We start from the raw sequence: 18,993 nt of genomic DNA, 5'->3' as shown, positions 1-18,993 counted from the left end.
ACTACTTTGTCTTCAGTAAGGCTGAAGCAGAACTGAAGTTCTCGAGGTTGGTAGAAAAGGACTGTTTGAATAAACTTATCACATGAGCACCTGGTTTTTCAAAGACAAACTACCTTTTCAAAACTAACTCAAACGCTTTAACAGCCCATAAGCCAAGGCCAGTTTTACCAAACACATTGTTAGTTCTCAACTGATCTGACTTCTGGTGTCAGATCACCTCAGCTGACTGCCCCAGCACCATTAACTTCAAGGACTGCACTCTGAAGCCAGCTAATGGCCCTGCATCATCCACCTACAACTGAGGTGTCTCTGTTTCCACCGGGCAGAGGATCATCTGACCAAAGCTTTTACACAGTCACGCTCCATTCTGGATTCATGTTTCCCTTTAATCTACACATACCTCCAGTGAGCTCAGTGCTCAAGGCATGAGCCACTGCATTCCCTGTAAAACACTGCTTTCCACAGCGTCCTCCCTGCCCTCAGTGCTTTTATTTGACCAAAGGACAGTTATGTTCCACTTTATTCTTGCTGTGATTGCCAACACGAACAGCCAACATCTCTCCCCTCATCAACAAAGGTGGAACTGCCCTGCTCCACAAAGCCATGAAACAGGATGGGCCTTTGTACCAAGGGAACAGAGTTCCACTGCCTCATCCCAGAGTTGGGTTGATGGACCTGGCTGGCAGCTTCATCATAAGGATACTCTTAGGCAATTTTCCTTCCTGTTTGGTAACCTATAAACGTCTCTGTATTAAAATATGAAGTGTATTAAGAATATCAACTGAAGCATTAGTGAAACTTAAGGGGAAAAGAGCCTGCAAAATATAAACTATTTACACCAAAAAAACCTACCCAGCTATTTAGATAAAATGCCTCCATGCACATGGAATATGATGCATTCAGAGATGCATAAATCTCTTTCATGTCTCATCTCAGGAATTATCATCACGCCAGTATCTGCAGTGGAACTGAAATGAACTCAAGAGATGTACAATGTGGTGAAGTCTCCAGCAGCACCTCCTATAGCACTGAAATACTCATTACAGGTCTCCCACCTAAAGAGTGACTTGCACTGATCATGCTTAACCTGTCAGACATCTGATGATCCCAGAACAAGGTAATATATCCATAATCATTCACTTCAGTGGTCCATAAGTTTTGGATTCAAAATCCCAAGGGGGTTTTTTTATGTTTTATTTAAACGTTCTGTGGCTATAGACCAGAATTGTGTCGTTGTTCAAACTGCTTAATCTGTCTCAGCATTTAAAATTAAGTTGAAAAGAACCACTAGTGCTTTTAACTGTCCTTAAATTACATTAATTGCGTTGTTAAGCACTTGAACAGCCTTATGAAGGCAGCTGAGTAAATCACTGCTCAGAAGTAAGTCTATACAACCACCTCCAAGTTCCATGCACAGGACAGAGCTGTCAATAACCCCGACCTGCAGAACGAGGATCTCCCACAAACGAGCAGATCAGAAGCAAGTCAAAGCAGAGGCTATTTGTACCCTCTGCCCAGGCAATGCTCTGTGTCAGCAGCAATACACTGTGTGCAGGGAGAAACGGGGAGAGCACTGAAGTTATGATGTCACGATTCTATTTACGCCCCGTCCTGCCAGCAGGCAACTGATGTCACACACCTGTATCCAGCAGGAACCAACTGCCAACCTACAAACTTCTGCTGGCAGGAGATCAACGGGCTGTAATGAGCACTGAAAGCAAACTATCCAGCCTTCAGCCAGAGCTCCCTGATGTGCCTGAACTGTTACACGAGGCTAAAACCTCACTGCTTCCAACACGAAAAGGTGTCACCACCAGGGTCAGCAACAGCGAACAGAGCCAGTGTGGGCAACCACAAGCTTTGGATTTTTGGATCTACAGATTCTCTCTATGGGATGTGCCTTCTCCATCCCATGTAACTGGAGAGTATCTACAGGTGTGGTGGTCAAACAGCCTGACAGGAGGATTCTCGTGCCTGATAAATAACCACGCCTGTGCCGACACGCTGAACGTGGAGCTTGCATGGAACACCAGCCTTTGCTGACAAAATCTTATAGCAACAGCAGCCACAAGCTGAAACAAATACAGATCAGATTGTTTTAAGAATAGCACTTATATATATATATGTATATATTTATATATCTCTGGAGATACTTGATATACCGAGAAGAAACAATGGAATGAAACGAAGAAATCCGAAAGTTTCAAGCCATCTGTATATATCTGTGCTGACTATCAAACCATCTGTATTATATTCTTAGATCAGCTAAAGCAAACCACTGGCACCAGTGCCAAGTTTGGCAGCAGAGCCGATTTGGATCGCCACCAAGGAGAAGGAGCTACCATGCCTTTTAGAATAAATTTTGTAGCAAACACCAAAAGGGTTGATCAACACAGATTATCACAGCTACAACAAGCCAACTAGTTTAAAAAACAGTATTTGCCATCCCACGGTGTTTGATTTTATGCTCTATGATACAGTCCATGCCCGAAAAAGAAATCCAGCCTCTCGCTGTCCCTGTCCCGCGGGGAAACGGCTCAAACCACCCGGGCAGGTTCTGCCCAGCAGCACGAAGCCCCTGCACGAGGTGGCACCAGGTCTGTGCCCCACAGAAGTCCACGGCTGTATTCAAGCCCACCAAAACCCCACAGCACACAGGGCAGAGGGAACTGCACCGCAAACTGAACGCTCAGCAGCATTTTCTGAGGCTCATACACATCCTTCTGCCGCTTCAGAGCGGGACAAGGCTTGGCTTCCTTCATTTGAGACACGCCGAGCGACCCACACTCAGTTACTTCGTCTTCTCCGACTCCAGTCTCCACCAATCTACAGCACCTCGTTTCTCCCAAAAAATTCCACCTATCCTTCGAAGTCTAGCCCAAATTTCCAAGGCAGAAATACCAACTAATCCCAATAATTCTATTTTCATATTTTAAAAGGGCCCGAAAATAACTATTCACCACCTTTTCCTCTGCTTGAGATTTTGAGAACAACCCGCCTACCAAAAAGTGTAACTCTCATAGCGCTGAGAATTTTGCATGGGTGGAACTCTTTAGCTAAAAGTGATGATAAATAACACCTCCTCAATCCTGCAATCTCCAGAAACAGTTTACAAGAACTAATATACTGAGCTGATTTGCAATGTTAAACCACAATTTCCCAACCCTCTGATGTCCACCTGGAGGATGCCAGGGGAGACATCAAGATCAAGGGAGTACAACACAGAGTTCAACTGTCTGAGGATCTTGTATCCTCTCTGCCTTCACTGTCGTGAGAATACACAGCTCAGTGATGTTTCTTTATGCAGAATTATCAAATATAACATATTTCCCCACCCAAACATACTGAGAGCTCAGCCCTCACCCCCCTCCAGCCTCACAGGACCCTCGCTTTGCTGGGAAGCAGAAGACCAGCCCAAAGTTGAAGGTACAAAATCTCTCATGACAGATTTTTCAGCATTCACACAGTTTAGGTGCTAAATCAGCAACATTAAGCAGCATTTTTTCAACCTTTTGTACAGTTCATGTGCAAACTCTGCTAATGGATAAAAACCAGAGTACGGAAGTTCAAGAACGTGTCTGCACATTCCTCTTACCTCTAGACCTGCCATAAAAAGGCTCTCACACAACTCCCATCAATGAAATGGGTAGAACATGACTTTTTTAAACTTATGCATGTACTCAACGCAGAGCACCTGGAAGTCTCAAATTAAAGGAATCGAAGAACAGCAGAATAATCTCCTTTCCCCAATAAAACACATTTGCACTTTGAACTCTGCATATTGTTTAGCTCTGTTCAGAATCCTGTTATGAGAAACTTCTTTTATGAGTCTGACGAAATTACCAGAAGCATAATCACAGTAAGCAATAAAGGCTGACATGGAGGATATTTCTAAGCAATTACAGCAGGTGTTTTAAAGGCATAAAGCTACAGAGTTATAAATCCATTCAGAGCCACAGAGAAAGTAAAAGGTGACCAGGAGGTTCAAACCCTCACAGCCACCAAATATTGTTCCTCTTCCCCTGCAGACCAGAGAGGCTGCAGGACCGACTCCCCTGTGCATTTTAGCAAGTCAAAAGAAGACAAAATAAAATACTGAGGTACAACAGTCATTAAAAAATGAATGAAGTACCTTTAAAGGAGGATGCAGTATATATATATATTTAACATATACATATATATAGGCTACAATGCTCAGAAAAATCTTATCACTTGAGGACTGTGAGATCTTTTTTAAAAGGCTGTTTCTCAACTCAGTTAAACAGGGTTGCACGTAACGTATGGAGATGTTTTAAAAGAGGGAGTCTAATATGGGGGCTGCCTACAAAAAGTAAAGTATTCTGTGACAACAAAGGTCTGTGGATGTGACAAGACCTTACAAAAATTTGTAGCTGAGCTGTACCTACAGAATCAGCAGAGGGAACTCGGGCAAAGCCGACTCGCCAACACGACATGAAACTTCACAGAGCGACTGCTGGTTATCAAAGTTGCATAAGCCAAGAGACAACAGCGACTATAAATACGACTACCAGCTATTCCACACAACCCCAAGCGTCCTGCCAAGCCCTCCTTCATGTTCTCTCTCACACAGACAAAGGCCTCAAAGCCATGGGACATCTGCCAGGGAAACAAATGAAGTTAAAAAACCAGAAGAACATGAACATGTACTAACCTAAACTTGCGTGTTCTTTCTTCCCAATTCCTCCCCCAACACCTCCCCCTCCAAAGGGATGTCTCAGTTTACTGTACTCTTTTCCTTCTCCCAACCAGTCTTAACTCTTGGACCAATGTTTTAAAGTTTCCCTACCTTTGAAAAAATAATGTTCAGTTCTTAAATGTTTTGCCAGATCTGGACCACACCCTGCCCTCTCCCAAAATCTTGGTTGTTTGTCTCCTATTGCACATAATCAATTATAGCCCTTTCAGGTTTGTATTTTGCATGGTGGGAGCTGATCCAGAAAGGAGATTGTGCTTGTGCGAGCTTGTGTGTTTACACAAACATACACACACACGTACACACACCTTTATAAAACTGTTTTGTTTCTATAGAACTTCAGGGGATTTTCCTGAAACTGAGTTTTTCACCTGTAAGCAGATAGCACTTGATTAAAAAGGAGTAGCTGAAAATTTGCCTCTTACCAGGTCATGCAAATCCCTTAAAACACGAAAGGAAAGAGCAAAATCTGTCGTTGTATCACCACAAGAGCCGAGAATCAATCACAAGCAATAAGCACAGAAAAATGCACAAAGACACCCAGCAGATATCTTCAGTCCCACCGTACATTTCACTCTCCCCGCTCTTATTCCCGGATTCAGTGTCAGACACCAACTCGGATGTTTGACAAAAAAGGGATCCGGCAGATTGCCCACCAGCCGCAGCGTGTGCTGCCAAGTGAGAAATACAAGCTTGGAAACAGTCTCGAGATTCCAGCCAGGACAGCAAGGCTCGGAGCATCACACAGTGACATAACTAAGCATGGTGGGGAGAGGCTGGAGGGGACGTGGGAAGTTATTGCATCAAATAACTCTGCAGCGCATGCAAAGGAGCTGTTTTCAGTACCGGGCAAGGCAACTTCTTCATTTAGGATTGCCAAGAAATAACTGCAGATTTCTTCCTCCTGATTTTTCTGCTTTAACTATGTCTAACTGCAAAATCCCCTTTACTACTAAAATCTGAATTTTCCAATGTAACTTTCCTGTGAATCTTCTGTCCCTAATTTTTGGTTATTGACTCCAATCAGCTTTCAGAGCACTCGGCAGAACAAGGATCACCCTGGGTCCAGCTCACAATTCTGGGCTCTTACAACATTGGAAAAGAAAGTTTACGTCGTAGAAAAGACAAGAATCATCTTGCTAATTTGTTTGGTACAACAGTGTGAACAGCACATGTAGACAAATACTCAATTTGTCTTCAGACAGTTTTTAGAAGACAGACATTTTATCAGCGGATCTGTTAACACTTTCCTTCAGAAAATATGTTTCGCCTGCCAGCAAACAAACAACAAAATAACGTGTCAGATCTGTAAAACCAGGGAGAGAAATAATCAAGATTAGCTTCAAAGTGTTGTAATAAAACAACAATAATCAAAGGCTGGAACATGTAACTCGTGTTTCAGCCCTGTGCTCACAGTCCCGCATTTACTTTTTCACTTGGCAATACCTCCAGACACGGCCGCGTTCCACAGCGACTCTCTGCAGCTCTGCTGTTCAACAATAACCAAGGGAATGGGATGGTTTTGAACCCAACTGCAGCGGGATCACTGGTGGGAGCCAAGGCACCACCTTACACAGGCTGTGCTACAGCCAGACCATCCCAAAATCCAAGTCAGCTACACGCTGGGAAAGGAAACCAGAGCGCAAAAACCAGAGATGGTGCTACTTGTTCAAAGCTCTCTCAAGTCCAGGAGCAGCACTGCAACCAACTTACCCACTAACTCAAATTACAGGGGAAAAATTGCAAAATTCTGTTATCTTTCTGCTTAACTTGACACAACTGCTAAGTAAGTTCTCCATTTCAAACTCAGGAGAGCAGAAGAAATTTTAACCAGCAAACACTATGTGGGAGCACTTTCGAGTGAGGCTTCCAAGACCCTGAAAGTGTTTTTAGTAAGTTCCATAAACTGGAGTTCTAATTAAGGATTAAATTTGAAGACTAAACACCTCTTTATTTGAGGGCAGGGAGGCTTAAATCTTTTTGTATTAACGCTGAGCTATATCATCTGATATTTTTGCTATGGCCAACCTATAAAACCTGTCAGCCTCACTCAGTTTGCACAGGGCTTTAATTATGTTTAACTAGAATCTGAATGATCTAATTACTTAACATCTTACAGCACAAACTACTGGGGGCATCTGGTTGAGCAACTGGCAAAGGAGTCAGAGAAATGAGTGTTGTGTTCCCTGCTCAGGACCCCTGCAAACAGCTCTCCCTCCAAACAGGTTCATTTTTCCATCCCACCTGAAATTTCTGAAAGCAGCCCTGCGAGAACAAACCATCCAGCAGTTCAAAGAAAGGAGTGAGCTGAAGAAAAACTCTGAGTGCCACAAGCAGGGAGATGGGACTTTGAAGAAAGGTTTTTCATTGTGCTTTGTTCTTTATTGGGTGAAAACCCAGATAATGCTCGTGCCTCTCTGGGGCTCCCTCTCCCACCTTTCCTCAGGAATTGAGACATGGAGGATCGCCACAAGCACTAGAACTGGTGTCAGCTCACCTACATCAGTGCCAGGAGGAAGCTCCCACACCTGCAAGCCTGGAAAGACTTTAAAGTTTTTAACTTTTAAGGGAGCAGATTTTAGCAAAACCAGGGAAAACTCCACTGGGGCACCGTGAGGTCACACAGAGCACTGAGGTTAAACTGGGAACAAGCAGCAACATGAGTTGAGGGTCTTTTTGGCCACAAACGCTTAAATGGTTTCCAGAAAGTGAGTCTTGGTCAGAGTCTTTCCCTTGGCCTGGCCCCCTGCCAGGGTGATATCACAGCACATACCTGAGGACTGTTCAAAGCAAAGGGTGCCCAAAACACAGGAAACTGCTGTTGTGACCCATATTGCACAGACATGATCCCACTTTGATCTCTTTTCCTTGAAACCACAGCACACTGCACCCACCACATTAACCTGACATGGTCAAAGAAGAAATAAAACCTACAGGTTCTGGCAAAAAACCCGGTCAAAATTGCTGTTTTCTGTCTTAACTTTTCCTTAACGAACAGATGGAAACCAGCAATAACCATCTGTGTGAAGCAGTAATAGCTGTACAGCACAATAACTCCACAAAAATACACTAACAAGGTCAGTTAAGTGTTTTCTCTAATTGCCTATTGCCCGTGACCTTTCTCAAAGATTTCAGATGGAAAACAAAACCAAAACAACTCATGAAAGATCCTTTGGCACCTTCGACAGCATCGCAGTTCGATTCTGCGTCCCGGGGAAATTCCAGCTGGGGAAGAACATTCTGCCTTCCCAGATTTCCCCCTGCCTCCTCCCCACGACCTCCTAGGCAGAACATCCAGCTCCCATGCTCCACGACAAAATTGATTATCCCTGAACGAGCAGGAAAACTAAACCATTCCTGTACGTGCAGTGCAGCAAATGTTTTGGAATCCTTCAAGATCAAAGCCACTCTATTAATAAACTTATATTTTTATATTCCTTGCAGCTGAAAAATCCAATTAAAACATTACAGCGACCTTTTGCCAGAGAATGGCTGTCACAGTGAGGACAGAATCAGAAGACAGTCTAACCAGAGTTCAGAAAAAATGGGATAGATATGGAAAAAGACTATTACAGTTGTTTTACATCAGTCACCGGGGTGGTAAAGGATGGCCTAATTCAATAGGAAGATCTGAGAGGCTTTTATTAGGTCTCCCAAGTAGTGTAACTGACAGTTAAACAAACAAAGTGTCAGGCCTTAAGTCAGCATTTAGAAAGTAAATTTATAATGAAGAGCTGACAATCAAGACACCGTACAAAGAGGCTGCTGCCAACCAACAACTTTAAAAAAAAACCCAACAACCAGATATAGAATGAATATTTCTTACCACTGAAATTAACTTCACAACTGGTTGCTAAAATGATTACAGCAAATAAATAGGGCGTAAAGCACTCTGAAGTGTGACTGCAGTTTGCCATGACATCCCTAGAAGCAGGACAAGAGCACTGAATGCCCAGCACAAGAGCACTCGCGGAGCTTTCCCACACCAGCCATTCCTGCTGGCTCACCAGCTTCCACCTCAGCAGCCTCCACGAAATCCAAGCTCACCTAGAAGATGAAAACTAATCCGTAGAGCCATCATTTCCTGATTTAAGGAGCTTCCACATCTCCTTGTGTGCTCCAGGAGAAAGCCTCTAATCCTGAACTCCTGCCTGCCATCCCCTTTCACCAGCAAGGATCCTCCGGGTGTCGGGAGTGCAAACCCTTGAGCCACAACAACCTTTGGCACACAAGGAGCAGCCAAGCACCAAAAGCACCTTTTCCAACACTGGGAGACTGTGCTGGATGGCCAAGAAGAGCGTGCTACAGTCCCAAAGTAACTTTTTAGCCTTTTCAGTAAAGTTAATTTTTATGAAATGGCACATACAACAGCTCTTGGACACCGTGACCACTTTCTAAGATCCTGAAATCAATCTGAACTACTAAATTCTTCTTCTAATCCCAGTTAAAGTAGGTTTTTTCACTATTCCAATTTTAGACTTCAAGTTCTATTTACAGGACAGAAAATCCCAGATAGTGACACTAATCAAGTTTTACTTAGCTTGGCATATGAAAGAACTAACTATTCTCAGGATATGCCAGGACATCTCAGATGCAAATTGTAATTTATGATCTAAACCAAGCTGATCACAGCACAGTGTGTGTGCTGTTTTAATAATTTGTGCTGTATTTAACACACCACTACTCCAAGAAAAAAATCCCACATAGTTCCAGCCTCTTGAGCTGATGGCCTGGAGCACAGGAAAGGCCTCACAGAGAGAAAAATGTCTATCCCAAGTTGTACAGAAGAACTCAGCTTCACAATACAACCTTCCAACCATGGGACTGACCAGAGCTCTGCCTGCACATTAAAAAAAAAAAGCCTGAAATCAGCTCCTCCTCACAAGCATGGAAACACCAAACAATGTTTTTAATGTTTTGGACATAAAACTGAGAGCGGGGCTTAGTAAGACAGTTTAATTTGATTCAAACCCTGATGTAAAACAGGGAATCAATCCCCAGTCCTGCAGAGGTTAAGGACCAGACAGCACCCACAGTTTCAGAGGATCAAGGTTCACAGCAGAAAAGTTCCCCTCATCAGGGAAGTACACAAAATAAATTTTTAGAGAATTATAGAGTTCTCCCCTCCTCGCTCTCTGCTTCACCACACACCTAATGCTTCTTGCATCCTGGGAAGCACGAGCACAGCACCCCCTGAGCTCACCCCTACAAACCAGCAAGCCTTGACTCACTTTTATAAAGAATTAAGAAAAAACCATATTCTGAGTTCAAGCAGTAATTAGGAGTATAAAGTATGTTTGCCTGAAAAAAACAGGCAGGGTGTTGTGAAGAGCAGGAGAGATGAGCTGAAGACACGGTATTATCAAGCTGCCCTTTTCCAACATCCCAAGAATTTCAATAGCAAGACTCCATGCCAAAGAAAATGCACAGAAGACCATAAGGAAAAGAAAATTAGAGCTCCCGAAAGAGAGAGGACAGAGATGGAAGAAGGGAAGGGAGGAGAAACCAGTGCATTCACGACTTTTTATTTTTTAAAAATATGAAACCCTTCTCACACTCACACAACAGGAACTAAGGTTACAATTGTGTAAGCAACTCTGCACAGAGGTCTCTCCACAGAAGATCAATTGCAAGACTACTGGCTCCTTGTTTTTAAATGTTTAATATTATTCCATCTCCACAATTAGTATTAGAAAAGCAGCTATGCTCATACCAGACATACCAAACCAAAGCTGAGTACCGTCAATATTAACCAGCACCCACAAAAGCTGCAACAGAAAAACAGATATGCAGCTCACTGACAAAATTAACACTCTCAAGTTTCAGATCCGAGACAAAGGGTACATTTTATTTATGGCTGCAAATGAAGCAAACATCCAAGTGACAACATGATACAAATTTACTTTGACGCGAACATGCAATAAAACGTGTAAACACCCAATAAAAATAAAATGAAAAATAATTACAGACGAGACACAAGTATAAATTTTATTGAGCTACTGTGACAACATTTGTATGTCACATCAATGAAGTAACAAGAAAAAGAACAAAGTTGATTAGAAACATGAGATAAAGGAAAGGATGAGACGTCACTGGACTAGGACAGGGGGATTCATCTCTGCTCACAACTTAGCCATGGGCTGGGCTGGAAAAGGGCAGCTCCTTCCACCCAGGCTGAGCCAGCAGACTGTGGCTACACATGTGTTAAAAATGGAGCCCATGCAATAATGCTCAGTGGGTCAGGGCTGTGTGCTGTGCTGAACAGGGAACAAGCTGGTTCCCCTCTGCCAAGTCCCCGGAGCCGAGCGCTCGGAGCCGCAGCCTCATCGCTGTGCAGGACACGAGCACACGTGCAATGAGCAGGGGATCAATACTCCTGATGGCACAAGCAGACATCTAAAGCACCACCTCTGACCCTGCTGACAGCCTGAGCAGGCTATCAATACTCACACTGGACAACTTGGATAAAAGATAAAAGTTGACGGAAAAAAAGTTTCGAGCTACCCCATCATATGTGTTTGGTGAATAATGAATTTCAGCCTTCAGGTGCAGGTCTAACACCCCACAGAAAACCTGCTCTGAGCATCTCCCTCCCTGTCTTTGGCCATCAGTTACTGTCCATGGCTTGGGGCTGAAGATCCTCCTTCCCCTGAGCTGGCAGTGGCTGGCCTGTCCTGCTGAAACAGGGAGATGTTTCAGACCTTTGGCTGCAGTTTGAAATGATGCAACCACAGCCTGATGAATATTAAATTCAACATTCATATCACTGGCTGTCTATAATGTAAATTTTAAGCAGCCTTTAATGTACAGAGAAATCTGAAGGGAAACTTGATAAATTGCCTATCTGGCCCTCAAACAGTACACCAAGCAACAGGGAGGTATGTTCTGAAGTAAGAGTGTGTCTGTGTATGAGCAACTCTAGATTACAACTTTATAGCCATCTACAAGAAACATTTTCTTCCAGTGATTTACTATCAATCATCCATAATATTCTTTTAGGACACTCAACTACTCAGTTCTTTTTTCACATTCTCTTCTGTAGATATTATTTCCAGCAACAGCCTGAAAAGTACCTACAAATCAACAGTAGCACATCCCCTGTTTAATCCATTTAAAATACTGCTAAAAAAAGTATATTTTAGCAGAGAATGTAACCACTGAATCTTATTTATCCACAGAGCAGAATTAAGTAGTAGCAAAAGAACAGTAACTGCTAACTCACAATCTGGTATCTCAAAGAGGGTCTGGGAGCATTATCAGTGTTTCCCAGATGGAGAACAAACCAGTGGAGGCCCAGGACACGCTCAGGGGCTGGAGCAGCCCATGGCAACACTGGGAATGGGGATGCATCAGCTGCTGACAGTGAGACTGGGACTCCCAGCTCATTTCAGAGTCACTGCTACCTCCTGACTGTGCTCACACCAAATCCAAACCAACTAAAGGCTCTGGGTGTCAGTGCCAGTCCCACTGAGCATCACTGCCCAAAGGAACCGTTCACAGTGCAGGGATTTTGGGTGGGCTGATGCATCCCAGCTTAAGGTGACCCCTGGGTAACAGAAATCTTGTGTTTTCCTGAAAATATTAGATCAGCAACACCATGAAACCTCAAATACCTAGCAAAGGCACCAAAGAGAACAGGAGTGAGACTTAACCCATCAAACTTCCACTGTACTTCATCATCTGCAGCACTCCCCTTTCTGGCTTTGTAGTTTTGTTTCTACAGGAATAAGTCAGGGCTTTTCCACACAGAACATACAACCTTTTGGCATGTAAGATATATCTAGTCTGAGTCTTCATTAAAAAAAAAAACCAAAACAAAAAGTCAAAAGCTATTAAATTCCCCTTTTTTTGCCCCCCTCCTTTTTTTTTAAGTGAGAATAATGAGAATGCTCCTACTATTCATCACACCTGAAAATACCATCCAGGTGGTTAAAAAGCTGCCAGGAACATAAACCCTGTTTGTCACAGGGTGACATTAAAAATCTGTCAGTGTACTCTGAAGTCATACCATCACCCCAGCATCTCATGTACAGATTTTCCCGGGATGTTTCCACAAGGACAGTCTGGTGGCAAACCCCAGGTGATCCCTTTATGCAGTCAGTGAGTGCAGGTGAGCTGGATTTGGTGGCAACACTACAGCCAGGCATTTGTTGGGAGACCCACCATCCTGCCCAGCTGCACTGCCCAATATTTATATAAATGCTGGGCATTCATATAAATGCCTCCTCCCAACTGCTCTGCAATATGAGTTTCACTTCCAAGTCCCAGGCTTAAGCTCACTCCTGAACTCCTTCCTTTCTTCACCACTTCCCTCTGTCCCATCCAGTCCTTTAAACAGTGTCACTTCCCCCACTCCACTAGGATTTATTTTTACTTCCCTCCAACATTACTGTCCTCAGCTTGTCACACGTGAGCCACAGACAGAAGCCAACATTCCTCAGCAAGGAAAGACCTCTGCAGTGCAAGCACCAGAACTGATCCAAGTGCCCTGCACACACCCTCCCCAAGCCCATAAAAGCAATCCCACAGCGACACGATAACACAGCAGCACAGGAGCATCCCATCTCCAGAGCTCAAGGGATACAATCCAGTGTTTGCAGGAATTAGACCACAGTTTGCTCTCCCCTGCAGACTCGTGTGCAATGCACACCCAGGCTGACCTGGCCATCAGCCAAACACAAGCCCACTGGATTCAGGAAGAGGAATGGTCTGGCTCCACTGTGGAATCTGTCCAGCCATTTACCAGTTTAGCTGAAATTTAGAAAATTTAGCCTGAATTTTCATACCATTCACAAAAACCAGATGTTGCTATCTATGTCCAAGCTTCCTTATCCACTGAGGTACATTTCCACACATCCACAGGATCTGCTCAGCTCTGATGGAAGAACTCCTCGGAAAAGCCTCCAAGAGAGCCATGGCCTACATCCTCCCCTGCCTTAAAAACCTCCCAGCCAGAAACACAAAGATGTGGGGGAATTTAAAGCATCTAAATACAGCAGCTTAAAATACTTCTGTGCATCTGCTTTTGAGCCTTTCAAAGACCGGGTAATCTTCACCTCTGTCTTGCCAGAGCAGCCCATGAATCCAGCTGGGAGGAGGACAAGCACCACCCCAGCTCCCCTCCCTGCACCCCAGGAAAGGCAGCACAACTCCAGCCCCCACAGAAACTTCCTTCTTACCCCAACTGTCAATGAAGGCATGGAATTATTGCAAGGCAAGGAGGCAAAAGCTCTCAGACAGCTTTAGTCTGACAGGCTCCAGCTTCTCCCCAGCGCCTATTGTCACACACCCACAGGGAGCCATCGGGCATCTCCCGCCTTCAGCACCTTCAGACCCAAAATTACATTTATTCAGCCTTAGTGTTCAACTCTGCTAAGTCACAGAAGTGACCAAGTAAGAACTGCTGTGTCTTGCCAGAGTCAAAACAGAAGCACGACCAGGGAACAGAGGGGGATTTAGTAGAAATTCTCTGCTGCCTCCTGCTCTCCCAGAAATTCCAGTACTGTTGGACAGCAGGGAAGACCCACTGTCACATCCTACACCCAACCGTGTTTAATCTTTTATAAAAACTTAATGCTGTTAGCATTCAGCAATCTGTCTGCATTTCCATGCTCCTCACAACCCAACCAATGCAATATCCTGTATTTTCTTCAGTATTACTACCAATAAAAGCAGAAATTAATGATTTGTCTCATGAAACCAGAGACAGCAACAAATAAAAAAAGCTGAGAATACATGTGTCACAAAATTAGTAAGATTTATCACATATTTACTAATTTAAAGTTATTATTGTTGACTGTGAGGTCTAAGTTTCTCCCATCTTTCCTCATACATTCAACCCCACACCCACAATCCCACATGTGAGCGCTCCTGCACAAGTTTCTTCATCCTAAAACTCCCTGTCTTCTGCAAACTATCCCATTGCAGCTTTCCCCTTCTCAGCTTCTCATCTCCCTCCCCACTCCTTTATGCAAAGCTGGAACACTGTCACTGCTTTCTCAATCCACAGAACATTGTATTTTCAAGGCCTTGCCCACAAAGTATATGGGAAACAACCAAGCACAAAGAACCCGTGCAAGAAAAACCTGGATATACAAGATGGGAACTTTGTACCCTGCTTACATAAAAAGGACCACAAGCCAATAAGCACCTGCTTGGTGTTTTAAGAAATACTAAGCATCCATGTATTTGTTCTCTACCCAATAAATAAACTGTCTTTATTCTTGGCCTCAGCGTGATCAAACCAAAACTTTGGACTATGCATTTTTCTACATCTACTTTTTGCATTACAAATCAGCTTGCAAATACAGAATAACTGTTCACTGGAATTTCAGACTGCATGTCATTTCTTCCCTAGCAAATGTTTCACCCATTACTTATCTGGTGTTGTTACACACAGCCAAGCAATGCAATTTTATTTTTTTTTTTTTTCAAAAAAAAACTCCCAACCATTACCATGCTCCAAATCCTCCCTCCTGCATTTCTCAATACATTATCCAATTAACCACAAACCTGGCACTAGAGCAGAGTGATTTAAACATGCACTGATTCTGCCACGTTTCAGATGGGCATTATTTCACTGGAGGAACAGGAGCAAGGGAGAGAAAAGCCGTCAGAAATTTCCTTCCAAGGAACAAGACTCAAGGAACAGGATTCAAGGAACGCTATGAAAGCCAAATTCTTGAGCCAGAAGTACATCAAGGGCCTTTCTTCTAGTATGTCACTGGGGGCATCACCCTGACCACCACAAAATGCCAAAGCTTTCCTGCTGCAGGGAAGCAGGGATTGTATGGGAGTGCATTGGCAGCACTGCCCTGGCTTTTACAACCCTCAGTGCCCTGTATTGCATCTTCCTGCAGAACCACCAAGCTGCTTTCCCTACAGGACTCTGATCAGCTGGGGGGGAGCAGAAATATGTTCATAGCAGCTGGAGACTCTTTTCTAGATGCACATTTAACTACCATTATAAATAGAAAAGCACTGACTACTTTTAGGACAGAAACAAGTTCTACAGTGACCTGCACAGATAAACGAAATTAAACACTAAGACCTGATCACTGATTCCACTTCTGCTGAAGTATGTGAGCTCCTTCCCTTACTGCAAATCAGCTTGTGCTCTGGTACCATCAGACTCAACTAAAAGATGCCAACAACTCCACCTGTTTCTAATTCAGTAAGAGAAGCACTTCAGGATTTAAAAGCTACTCATTACTACTTAGTTTTTTAAGATTTTGTTACAGATTTTATAAGATCAGTGCTTTACCCTAAACAATTAGTCACAGCCTGCCACAGAACTAATACTCAATCCTTACTTTAATCATATATGATGCAATACCAGGATGAGATTTTAAAAAACAAACAACATGAGCGAGATTTGCCTTTAGATTTTCACTCCCCAGCTTGATGGTAACAAGTTCTGCCGTTCTGGTCAAAAGCAATAAGAAATTGTACTTTTTAGCATGTGTGCCTGTCCTAAAAAGCTACAATGACATTTTGAGACTTGTGTTTATTGTCAAAATAACTACAGATAGTTTGGTAAGTTTTCAAAGGGTATTAACTTCTCCCAGTCATCCTGCAGATCCAGCTCGGATCTGAGACTCGAGCTGGACTTACTCATGCAATGCTGCTGCTGGTCACAGAGCCCAGCTGCCTCCTCTGACGCTGATACAGCCACACATATCCAGAAATATTAAGGAAGCTGTCAAGGAGAGCTGCACGCTGTGCCCAGGGGAACATGACGCTCCTTTTCCTGTTCCCCAGCAAAACGTTGTTTTCCTGGTGAAGGTGATGGTGACACCAAAAACTACAAACAAGACAGGACCACAGGACAGCAGGTTACCTTCCCAGTGCTGAACTGATTCCCATCACACAACTGCTTCCAAACGGGAGACGCAGCTTTAACTCGAGGGCAACAGTATTTCTCCAGTGACTTAATTTGCATTTATTGCCACAATATTCCCTGTTTGTGAGGATCTGTTTTCTCTGTGCACTGCAAATCAGACACGGGGCCATCTTCACTCAGTGGCAAACCCAGGCAGAAATGCTGTGCCAATTCCACAACTTCTTTAGGAAATGCAGGCAACCTTTGCTAGAGAAAGGGGTTAATGTTCAGCTCTGTGCCTTGCAGGTACAGTCTCAAGTGAAGAGCCCCGTTTGATACCTGTAGGAAGCTGCCATTTTTGCATCTCATATTCCATTTGTGAACAGCCCTTTTTGTTCTTTAGTCCAAGTTCTGAATTATTTAATCCTGTCTCCAACACTTGAAATTATCTCTCCCTATAAACAAGAGGTTATTTAGTGAAAGGAAATAAATAATTTAAAAAGTCAGACCCTAAAGTGTTCCTGGCTCTGTTTTTAATTAATATTGATACAATCTTGAGAAACCTGCTGCTTAATATCACAAGGCAGGTCGAAGCTCATCAACAGTTAAACTGTCTCCTTTCAACAGAAGGTGGAAGAGGAAGTTGGGAGCTGCCGGGTGCCAGCGATCCGGGACTGCCCAGTCCCAGCTCCTCACAACTTTCCCATGCACAAAAACCAGGGCTTCAAAGCCATTAGAGCCTGAGCTCCACGAGCTGGAGCTTACAGGGCTCAGGTGGAACTGTGTTAAGCATAAATCCTTCGGGCTTTTGTCCTGGGATAGAGTAGCGGAAACACAGACGTAAGTATTTTTATTTTCTGTAATTCCACGCTCAAAATCCGCTGGTACAAATGAAGGACAGGCAGGGAGGGAGGCATGGACAGTTCTGTGGGACTGAACTTCATACCCAGTAACGATAGTTTTTATAGCATATTGCTTCATCTGCAAGTGGGAGTAAATATTACACTACCTCTTCACGCAGATGGGTGGGTAAGAAGGAAAAAAAAAAAACAAAAACACAACAAACCCAAAAAGCTAATTTGAAACAAATTAACTATTCTGCATATGGATGAAGGTACTTCTCTACCTCCCTGGTCACTCCAGGACTCTGCAGACAGACCGTGTGCAAAGTTAATAAACTCGGTGCTGCACAGATTGCCTGGTGAACCTGCCAACAGGTGAACAGCCTCAATCCGCAACGGGTATAAATAATCACCAGCCCTCAAAAGCAGGTAATGAATATTGTTCAAACAACTCTAAGCTGGCGTTACCAGAACGCTTCAAAGGAGAAGCTACAAGCTGTTCAAGTCAGACTGTCACATTTAGTCTGCAAAAACGAGATTAAGGTTTGCACGGTGATACTCCACAACAGGTTTTACAGTATGCACAGAAATTAAATTATGATAAAAGTGAGCTATTTTTTACCAAAAACAGAAGAGAACAATCTATCAAAATGCCATTTGGCTGCGTTCATTACATTTTAGAATTTAATTTACATGATAGATACTTTAGCATAATATGTTTTAATCAATAAGCATTTCTGAAGGCTTTATTTTTATAGGCAATATTTAGACTTGTTCACCCTTAAATGTAACACCACAGCAGTGATGTTTGGAGCATTTATTTTCCTATGCTAAGCAAGTACAACCACACATACACAGAGGCAAAAGCAAAAGTCCACAATTAGAGATGTCAGACCTTGTTTAACTACAACTTAATTTAATCCATTTTATTTTATACAATTCTACATCTGGATCTCATTTTCTGTATTCCTGTAGGTATTCTGGGTCACTATTAAGAGCCCTTTCAAGTCAGCAAAGTTCAGCCAAGCCTACCTTAATCCCAAACCTTTAAAAGAAACAATAAAACACGGAAAGGGGGTGGAAGACGACGGAGAAGCCTAAACCAAAACGCTACTTTACCCCACCTCCTAATGCACCTGAAAAGTCAGAAGGGACCAGCCTCCCACCACGGATCCTACGCAGCACTTCCCGTTTTGGGGGCTGCCGGGGTGGGATTTTTAGCACCGCTCCCGCAAGCCCGGCGGGGGGAAGGGGAGGGCAGCAGGACCCGCGTCCCGCTCGCAGCCCCCCGCGGGCATCCCCTCACCTGCAGCGGGGATGCGGCTCTGCCCAGCATCAGCGCACCATCCCTCCGCCCGCCGCGGGCTCCGGCCGGCTCCGCCACCGCCTCCACGGGGGCCGCGGTGGGCAGCCGCCGGCTTTCGAGCCAATTTATTTAAACGGGAGGCAGCGGCGGGTTTGGAGAGGCAGGGCAGCGCCTTCCTGCGCCAATCAACTGGGAGACACGCGTGTTGCAATCCCATTCACGGCGGGAGCAGCACCAATTCAGCGTTTGACAACCTCTCCCCCCACGGCCCCCCCCCCCCCCACAACCCGCCCCGGCCTTATCCGCACCC

General features: G+C 44.0%; 1 protein-coding gene and 1 long non-coding RNA gene across 8 annotated transcripts in view; one reads left to right on the top strand and one right to left on the bottom strand.

Annotated features, from left to right (window-relative positions):
• CUX1 (cut like homeobox 1) overlaps positions 1-18,993 on the bottom strand; it is a 271,806-nt gene that overhangs the window by 251,605 nt on the left and 1,208 nt on the right. The window contains exon 1 of one of the 6 annotated variants that reach the window (XM_039389330.1): positions 18,684-18,798. The exons of the other annotated variants lie outside the window; for them this stretch is intronic. Within the exon in view, the coding sequence (XP_039245264.1) occupies positions 18,684-18,713 (30 nt within the window). The 5' untranslated portion in view covers positions 18,714-18,798. Of the gene's footprint in view, positions 1-18,683; positions 18,799-18,993 lie in introns of those variants that run through there. 6 annotated transcript variants of the gene reach the window in all.
• On the top strand, positions 17,218-18,465 carry LOC113994878. 2 transcript variants are annotated; one of them, XR_003543230.2, is made up of 3 exons: positions 17,218-17,375; positions 17,679-17,806; positions 18,353-18,465. It is a non-coding gene; the product is annotated as an uncharacterized LOC113994878 (long non-coding RNA). The 2 variants fall into 2 exon arrangements; XR_005566482.1 differs by lacking the exon at positions 17,679-17,806.

This window comes from Pipra filicauda, unplaced genomic scaffold (assembly GCF_003945595.2).
Source record: "Pipra filicauda isolate LSUMZ 115617 unplaced genomic scaffold, ASM394559v2 scaffold71_size5581439_pilon, whole genome shotgun sequence".
NCBI lineage: Eukaryota > Metazoa > Chordata > Aves > Passeriformes > Pipridae > Pipra > Pipra filicauda.
This window is presented reverse-complemented; position numbering and strand designations above follow the sequence as displayed.